This window comes from Barbus barbus (assembly GCF_936440315.1).
Source record: "Barbus barbus genome assembly, chromosome: 13".
Lineage (NCBI taxonomy): Eukaryota > Metazoa > Chordata > Actinopteri > Cypriniformes > Cyprinidae > Barbus > Barbus barbus.
This window is the reverse complement of record NC_136741.1, coordinates 19,719,150-19,729,088: the sequence shown is the minus strand read 5'-3', so window position 1 is coordinate 19,729,088 and position 9,939 is coordinate 19,719,150. Positions and strand designations below refer to the sequence as shown.

General features: G+C 34.9%; 1 protein-coding gene across 1 annotated transcript; it reads left to right on the top strand.

The window, feature by feature from the left end:
* The first annotated feature begins 2,027 nt into the window (after positions 1 to 2,027).
* LOC306878967 (uncharacterized protein) lies at positions 2,028 to 6,912 on the top strand. The gene is made up of 3 exons (XM_079431605.1): positions 2,028 to 2,625; positions 3,398 to 3,494; positions 5,110 to 6,912. The coding sequence occupies exons 1-3, from the start codon at positions 2,320 to 2,322 to the stop codon at positions 5,793 to 5,795; spliced, it is 1,089 nt and encodes a 362-aa protein (XP_079287731.1). The 5' UTR covers positions 2,028 to 2,319; the 3' UTR covers positions 5,796 to 6,912.
* Positions 6,913 to 9,939: the final 3,027 nt, after the last annotated feature.

Genomic DNA, 9,939 nt, shown 5'->3' with positions numbered 1-9,939 from the left:
ATGTTTGTAACTTTAATGAAATTAAAATGAATGTTTTCAGTGTTTAATATTTTAGTGGCTTTTATTTTTATTTTCAGTGCGTGTTAGCAAAGACCAAACAAGTGTCTGCAGGTGTTTTTGTGAAGATGATTCAATTTCAGAATGATGTTGCACTTCATTTAATTCATGAGATGACAATTGAACTGGCAGATTAGAAAGATAATATCTAGAGAAAGAAAATGAAAAAGAACATCTGAAACTCCTAAGGTGCTGGTGCAGACACCAGTCAAAATGCATGCAACAAAGTAACGTTCATGTATAAAATATTATATTAAATTATCAATTATAAAAATATTAATGTCATCTTTAAACAGAATAAGGCATCACCTTCCCACTATGATCTGACGCACTGATTTTAATCATGACATAAAAGCCTCAATTAATTTGCTCTAATCTGTCAATGAAGCAGAAAACTGTAACATCTTAATATTGTTGACAGGTTTAGAGGCCTCTAGGAATGTCTTGTCTACTGTATATAGGTGCAGTATTATACAGAATTTGAGCTAGGGAATATTAATATTAATAATAGTTTTTATAGTGTGTGGGTGTTTTTTCAGTTGCTGTATGTCCTTATGAATTGCTGATTTGTTGAAGATCAGAATTACTATAGTGAATATCATAAGACCAAAATAAAAATTATATACACAAACTACTAAGCCATTTACAGAATATTTCAGTCATTTCAGTAATGTGAATACTAACAATATGCAAAAGACAATATATATTTTATTCAGAGTGTGATTACTTGTATATGGCAGAGGGGGGCACCCAAGGTAACAATATTAAATGCCCAGCAGGTCCTGATAATGCAAAGATCATCCACATGGGGGCGTCACAGAGGTCAATATCACTGTCCCCTCAGAGCAGCAAAACCACAAAGTGATGAGATAAATGCACATAATGCGCCTTCTCATCTCAAAACCATAAACTAGGTGTTAGAGACTCTGGGTAATTCTGGTTGACTGTATAAGAGAAGAGTAAAATATTGCTTCAGTATACTGATTAAATACTGAAGAGAAAACATTAGATTGGTGTAACATTGGTTACAGGATTTGTGGGTTATTGCAGGCTGCTGCACATTAAACCGTTAATAATCTCGGCTGAGTAAATGTTAAGTGTCCTACATTTGATTACAGTGCATTGCAGAGGATTTTCAAAAGCATTGCTCGAGGGAGGACAAAAACACTCAATTGTAGAGTGGGACTAAATGCTATTTAATTCAGTAAATAATGTGTACTTTTGCTGTGAGGGAATTAATCATTAACCATGACATCAAGGTTAAATGACCAATAAAATATTATTGAATTCTTTAAACTAATTTATTATATTCTAGCATTTTTGTCTTGTATTTTTAACCACTGAATATTTACATTCTCTAATGCAGCAACATTACCTTTCACAATGTCCTCTGAACAATATTTTAACAATAATTTAATAGTTAACAAAATATTTAGTGTGCTCTGGTTAAATGTAACTATGTAAATTCACTTGTAAGCATAAAATAATAATAGAAAAGGGCACAATGGCAATTAAAGCAGTATTTGGACAGTGATTTTTTATTATATTGAGGTGTTGAAATAATTATGTTAAATTACGAATTGCACAGTGGAATTATCCTGATTTTAGCACTTGTTATATATTTAGACTACTATAGAGGGGATAAAAAAAGTCTCAATAGAGAACAATCCCAAAATAATTCAACTTTTTGACACTTAAAAAAAAAAAAATAATAATAATAATAATAATGAAAGAGGCACAATGACACAAAGTTACGTTACTGTAATTTCTCGACGAATGAAAAGCATTTTTAGCCTATTTCAAAGGAAAACTTATTGAACCTCACTGACTGAGGAAAAAAAAAAACTGAGAATAAAAAAATAATTCATGCAAGTAGGTTACAAAGCTTTTATCTTGTGTTAATAAAGGTAACGGCCCAGAGTAAAAGGAGCAGATAGGAGGAGTTTGCGTTGCATCATCATTAACCGCGTGACGTTGTCAATAACTCAACGAGGAAAGTTAAATAATGAGAAGTGGGTAAGGTGAGCTGAAACTTAGTAACTATGAGGTCAATAACAGCTTCATTCCGACAGTAGCTACATATCCACTGGCAAGCCAGGTGAGAGGCGCCTTCCAGGAAACAGATTCACTAGCACAGCTGAATGGCTTATAATTTCAAAACTCTTGCCTGTAGTTTCCACTAAGGCTTTTCTTTGCTTGCGCATTGGAACATATCAGGTTTGCATATGATGAGCAGCGTCGGTTCATGAGAACTGCTTACAAATGTCCACTAAAGCGGATAGAGACTCGCAGGTAGATGTGACCCGCCTAGATTCCCGCAAAGCAGAATGGGCTGAAGACATTGACGGACGGGAGGTGATGAGGACGGATGAAGCTCCAGCGCCTCGCAGGCTCAGCCGCAGCCCGAAATGCGCTCGCTGCAGGAATCACGGCGTCGTGTCTCGCCTCAAGGGCCACAAGCGCCTGTGTCGCTGGCGTGACTGTCAGTGCGCGAACTGTCTGCTGGTCGTAGAGAGACAGAGAGTGATGGCAGCGCAAGTCGCCCTCCGGAGACAGCAGGCCACAGAGGTTGGTTGACTGAGCAGGGTAGTTTAAAGCTTTCTGTGTGCTCTGATGGAACTAAAAATGGTGTTATTTGCTAACAAAGTGACAAAGGTTTTGAGCACGTGTGTGTAGCAGACTTGAATTGCAAACTATATGTACTGCAAATGATATACTGTAGCCTACAGTAGAGTATTTGAATTTGTTAGAATTATATTGATGTAGACTAATTTAAATGTGAAGTTTGCAGTTCAGGCCTGCCACAATTATTAATGAAATCAGATTAGAAACATGTTTACATTTACATATTAGATAAAAATCATGTTACTTCAAAAAATGTGACTGTTACATAATTACTACCCTTAAAAGAAGTACTGTGGCAGTACCATGGTACAGTAATGTATCAGATGGTAATAACGTGGTACTTTTATATATAAACAATACTGATTGCTACAATATTCATGTATCTTGGTATTTAAAAAGTACCATACATTACAATGGTACATCCACTTAATTCCCTTGGAATTTATATTTTATAAACAAACCAAAAAAATGCTTTACAGTCATTTTCAAAACATACCATTGTCATAATTAATGTTTTGCTATTATTTCTGACAATGATAAACATCTTAATTAATTGCATTTTAAGTAGCCTAAGCTGTGTAAGGCATTCACTAGATATTGTTAAGAAAAAGGACACCCTTTACAACAAACAAGACATCCACTGGTGTCTTTTGTAGCGTAAGAATCTTTTATCTATCCCATAAATTTATGCTGAGTTGTGCGTTCTCTTTGACAGGGTAAAAAAGGTCAAAAAAACACCTCTGTTCTCAGACGTACCGCTTTCCCGCGCTACACGAGGGCACCTAGTCTCCTGGCAAAGAGTATTCTAGAGGGTAAGCCTTAATTAACGCACATCTCATTAACACAATTGCACCCTGAAAGGCGACATCGGGAGAAACTGGATTAGTTCACCCGTTATGCTACAGAACCCTCTGTCGGGAATAAATCTGTTTTTGTTCATGTAAGGTAATTACAATTATGCAAATGGATAAAGGAATTACAAAAAATTGGCTCATATGACTGCTTTGGAGTTTGATTTTCCCTGATGTGTTTCTCGCTGTGTCAACATTAAGGTCAAACTGATTTAATTGTTATCATAAATTTGAATATGCTTAATTTATTTTTGTTCCATTAGAATATTTAAAATGGTTATACTTTTATGAGTTCCACATGGAGTCTAAGAAATGTATTTTTTAATTGTTATGAAATTAGGTGAAAATGATTTGTACACCTAATTTTACAGAAATGCATTTTAAAAAGTGGTGCTCAAATGTGGGTCATGACCTAAAAATGATCCACATGTTTTGATACGATCATGGTCAAAAACCATTGACAGATGTAAATTAAAACAAATATAGCTAACCATGTAATCATACATGGTTTGGACTGCAAAATATATAGGCTATATATAGACATCAAAAGCTTTGCTTTTCCTTTTTAAGAAAAACTGTGGGGGAAAAGTGATAACAAAGGCATTTATAATGTGACAAAAGATTTGGTAACACTTTACAGCAGGGGTGCCCAACCATGTTCCTGGCGATCGACTAGCTCCAACTGTAATCAAACACACCTGAAGCAACTAATTAAGGTCTTCAGGATCGCGTGAAAATTAAAGGCAGGTGAGTTTGATTACAGTTGGAGCTAAACTTTGCAGGACAGCCGATCGCCAGGAACAGGGTTGGGCACCCCTGCTTTGCACTATGTCCTTGTAACACGTTATATGTACTTACTTTTGTAATAACAATTAATTATGCATAATGACATGCAGGTAACCCTAAAACCTAACCATATGGTAAGTACATGTAGTTATTTAATATTACTCAGTACTTTGTATAATTACATTGTAACAAGGACATCTTAAAATAAAGTGGAACCAAAGATTTATATTTCAAATAAATAGTTTTTCTGAACTTTCTATTCATTAAAGAATTCTAAATAAGCTATTAACATTTCCAGATAAATATTAAGCAATCTGTTTTCAACATTGATGATAATAATAATAATTATTATTATTAGTATTATCATAAATGTTTCTTGACCAATCAGAATGATTTCTGAAAGATCATGTGACACTGAAGATTAAAAACAGCTTTGCCATCATAGTAATACATTACATTAGAAAAAAATATTAAAGTAGAACACAATTAAAATTGTAGTAATATTTCACTGTTACTGTTTTACTGTACTTTTGAACAAATAAATGCAGCCTTAGTGAGCATAAGCGATTTCTTGTAAAAACATGAATCTTACTGACCCAAATTTTGAACGATGGTATAATATATTCTAGATTAAAGTAGTCTGTACTTGACTACTTGAATTCAAAATACCTTCATTTACGGTTCCTGAAACTGTTTATTCTAATAGACTCTTTGAATATTTTTACATTTAAATGTGACTTGAATATAAACAAGAAATCCACTATTTTAATACAACTTCATCATGCTGTAGGCTACAAGCCGCCTGTGTTAGAGGACTGGCCAAAGAGACTCCACCAACCCCCAGTCAGTGTTCGTATGAGGAAGAGGAGAGCGTTTGCAGATAAAGAGTTGGAGACTGTGATGTTGGAAAGAGAGCTGAGGCAAAGAGAGATGGAAGAGTTGCCTGTGCTCCTCCTCCAGGCTGTGGTGCCGTCCGCACCCTCTACGTATTTTTTCCCGCTGTCAGACACAATCATGCCCACGCACATGCCTGTGTCCAAAAGCAGCCCTCCTTTGACGGACTGTGATCTCCCTCACCATCAACATGCGCTTAAATCCAAGACTCTAGACACACTGAAAGACAGCGTCTCTCTAAGGGTGTGTGAGAACTGGGACGTTTTCAATTCGATTCGGCCTCCACCGCGCTGTTACAGCACAAGCCCAGGCGTCAACATGGTTAAAAACATCAGGTTTTCTGATATGTCTGTCAAACCAAAAAGTTTAGTTGTTGACACCATGTCAAAGCAAGACATTCCTCCCTTACCGAATATGGCAGACGTGCTGGTACAAGCTAAATCGCCTCACAAACGCTGCAGGTCATTGGGACACGAGGCCTCTGTTCACATGGACCATATGGAGGGTGCAAATAAAGACCCCATCAAAAAAGCTGTAACACGGCCATTACCTTTTTCTGTAGAGGCATTGCTCATGAGATAAAAAATATTTTATAAGGCTAACACTTTACAATAGGATTCAGTTTTTTAGCATTATGTATTACATTAATTTACATTATATTAACGGCCAATGTAATTTTTTACACTGTTTATTAATGTTGTTTATTGTTAATGTCTACATACACTAATACATTTTTAACAAGTTAGATATTGACATTACCTACTGTATTATGAATGAACGTTTTGAATTAATAATGAACAGCATATTTGTAAAGTAAAAAGTAATATGTTATGAAATGCCATTAAAAATCTAACTTTTTGCTAAAGCGTGACATTTTCAATTTATATTTGACTATAATTGATCTAGATTTACATCTGAGCTTTTTTCAAAACATAAATAATTTAATTTTCAAGCAAGAAGAGGAAATAATCAAACACTTTCTTAAATTGTCCACTCATTCTCAAATAGTGCTGAGAAATATGATTTATTTTACTGAATCTGTTCACTTGAACCATTCATGTAAATTAACCTGTTCATAAATAGTTAACCTGTTCATTTGTACTTGTGACAAGTGTTTGTGTTCATCATTACATTTCCTATTCAGTTATATAAATACGATGCTTCTTACTTTCAATGAATGTAAATTTTTATGCAAAGCTGAGTTTTTAGGTTTAAGGAATCAAAAGATTCAAGTTGTTGGGATGAATCAAAGAGTTTAACCCCTTAACTACTTTGGCATGCAAGTTTTTAATGAAGCTTCGTCAAAACTGCACTGAAAAGTTAAATAATCAGTAACTTTCTTGTTTAATAAAATACTTTTGATTAGAACACTTTTGATTCATTTCTAACTAAAGTTGTTCAAATTGTGTTTTTATAATCCTGTTTAAATCAATTATATGAAATTGTTATATATACAGTATAGAATATACATGCATCTTACTAACCTTTATACTTTATTCCCTCTTTGTCCATCCAGTTCTCTGTTTCACAATATTTGAATTTTTGTTTTCTGTTCATAAAGCATTGTGATGTTTCTTTCTTGTACATGTAAATAGTCACGACTAACCCTATTTTTTTAATTATTCATATTTTTAAACTCCAAATATGAAAGTCTTATGTAAATGCATATGTAGCTGAGGATCAAATGAAAGAGTGGTGGAAAAAAGATTAGTTTCTGTCTCTCTTCCTTTAATGTGAATTAATGATGTAGTTCATACGGTGGTTGGATTGAAGTGATGCCTGGTACATCTGTGTATTTAAGCTACAGGCTCCCACAAAGGTGCTTTGAACTGTTTCTGCGCTGTTCATAAAATATTTTTAATTTTAAAGAAAACTAACGATGAAAAGGGCTCTCAGGCAGGAACCAACTCAAAGTGTAAAACTAAACGGGTGAGGAGAAAGACACATGTGCCTGAGGGTCCAGAGGCAAGAAACCATTCTAATATGAGCTCAGGAGGACAAATTATTCAGTATGTTTTTCTGCTTTTTCTTTTTACATCTTAATCAGGAAGTTCATAAAAGTCTTATTCCTGTCAGTACTGTGTATTCAAGTGAATGTGTTGGCTTAGCAACATTGTGCAATATATTTGGAAGTGTATCGCTGTCCTGTAGACTGGTTTAGACAATGTATATCCTCTCTTTTCTATCCTTTCTTTATTTTCCATTTCAGTTTTTGAGATATGGAAGCCTGATAGTTTTGACATCTCTGGACCGTGTGGCGTCAACATGTGTGATGGCATCATGCCCTCCTCTGTGTCTGTCTCTATATCTCATCACATCTACCAGTGCAGATAGGGGCTTTACATTAGGCGCTTTCCTGAGGGGGGGAACTCAGCCCTCCTGTGGTCCACTTAAAAAAACATGGCAAGAAGAGTGCAGAAGAACATTAGTGTTTTTAAATGATAATCATGATCTATATTGAAATCCTCAGTTACTTGAAATCATAATAGTTGTGAAGAGTGCTTCCAAACAATGGCATACAGTATTAATCGATTTTTGTTACAAAATATATTTACTTGAAGAATTTAAAATGTAGTTTAGTTGCTTAGTATATACACAAAATACACAAGATTATACACTACCATTTAAAAGTGTGGGGTTGGTATGGTTTTTATTGTTTTGAAAGAAGTCTCTTTTGCTCAACAAGGAAATTTAGAAAAATGCACTAAAACAGTAATATTGTGATTTTTAAAATGCTATTTCAAATAACTTTTTCTGTTTTAATATATTTAAAAACTGTTTATTATGCTGAATTTTCAGACATTATGTCAGTCTTCAGTGTAATCCTTTAGAAATTGTTCTAATATGCTGATTTGGTGCTTAAGAATTTTTTTTATTGTTATCAATATTCATATTTTTGTGAAAACCCTGATGATTTTTTTCAGGATTCTTTGATGAATAGAAAGCATTTTTTTAAAGAAATCTTTTGTGACATTATAAATATCTTTACTGTTACTAAAAATCTATTTAATGCATCCTTGCTGTATAGTTACATTTATTTATAAAAAAAACAAAAAAAAAGACTATTACTGACCCCAATTTTTGAATGGTTAGAAAGACCCCTGTTCAAGTTCTGCTAATTCACAAGTCTAGTGAGAGTCATACAAGCAAAGAAGGTAACATTAATTATTAAACCAACAAAGTCAAATCTTTCAAAAACACACAGAAATGTGATTCTTTTATTGAGTGAGAGGCAGTGGGTTTAATCAGTGACATTAGATTTACTATTCGGCGTCTTCTCTGCAACCTGCTTCCTTTGGGTTTTTACACAGAAAAAAGGTGAAAAAACAAAGCCGTTTCCCAGAACTCAACGCGGCGTTACGTCACATTCTCATTCTCTATAGGCTACTTTAAGTAGCTATAGGAGCTAGGATACAGCATTTATCTGAATTAGAATGTAATTTAAAGTGCCCCCATTATGGATTTTTGAAAATTATCTTTCCTGCAGTGTGTAACACAGCTCTAAGTAAATGAAAACATCCTGCAAAGTTTTAAATCTGAAAGTGCACCGTGTATAAAGTTATTGTCTCTCAAAAGAATGAGTCGAATCTGAATCATTGAAATGAGTCGTTTTTAAAACGAATCCCAAGCATATTGCCCACCCACTTGTTGGTCTGAATGAAAATGCAAATTCATTCTTTGCCACTGCATCACTGCTTTATCAGGCATTACAGGCATGATGAAATGAAAATGACACCAATCGGACCAATCACAGCAGATTAGCGTCATGCAAAAGAGGGGTTTGGAAAAATGAATTTTTGAACAAATCGTTTTGGAGTCGTTGAGCAAATAAAGTAAAAATAAATGCATATTATAAGACAATGAAAGTGTTTTTTGACCTTTCATGCATATCAACCTGTTGTTGGGGACTCCCAAATCCAAAATATGAACCTTTCATAACTCCTAATAGGGGCACTTTAATTTTAATAACAAATAACTAAATATAGAAGAGTGCAGATTTTAATATAGGCCTATATTATAATGTAACACTACATGAAGTATGTATGCATTCCACTCTCATCATGAAATAAACAACAATGTGCCCAAATCTGGGGTGTATGCACACACAGAAATACACCCCAGATACATGAACTTTTGGGCATGGCATTATAAAAGAGGAATGCATATTAGCCTACATGTAGCGCTGCTAGCAGGCAAGCATACTACATTACAGTTTACCAGTGGGCAAAATTGTTATTCTAAGGCAGCACCCCTGAAGCCCTTTCATTTATTTTCACAGTCTGCTCTAGAATGAAGTCACCCTAACTTGTTTGTGTAATTGATATATCAGCATATTCTTTCTCCTGACATGGTATTGACAACATTTCGTATCAAGGTCCAAGGGGGTTGCTTTGATCCTAGTGCCAGCTCCCAACTCAAGCAGAATTTGCCAGATTGAGACCCTGCGCTTGGCATGCATAACCCTGAAAAACCCCTGCATACTCCAATGCTCTTGGGTTACACGGCTCCCCGCTTCCTCCAAACAGGGGGTGTCTCTTTCAGAGTGGGTGGGCCGGCCCTCAGCCGCTCACCTGCTGCGGCCGATAAAAAACTTGTGTCATGTGTCTTTGGCCTTGGGATAAACAGACAATTTCCACAAGGCACAAAACTTTACAGTCTTGATTTCCAAGTAAGTCTTTGTTGTGGGTAACTATGAAGAATGCCAAAAAGCTTACACACAGTTTTA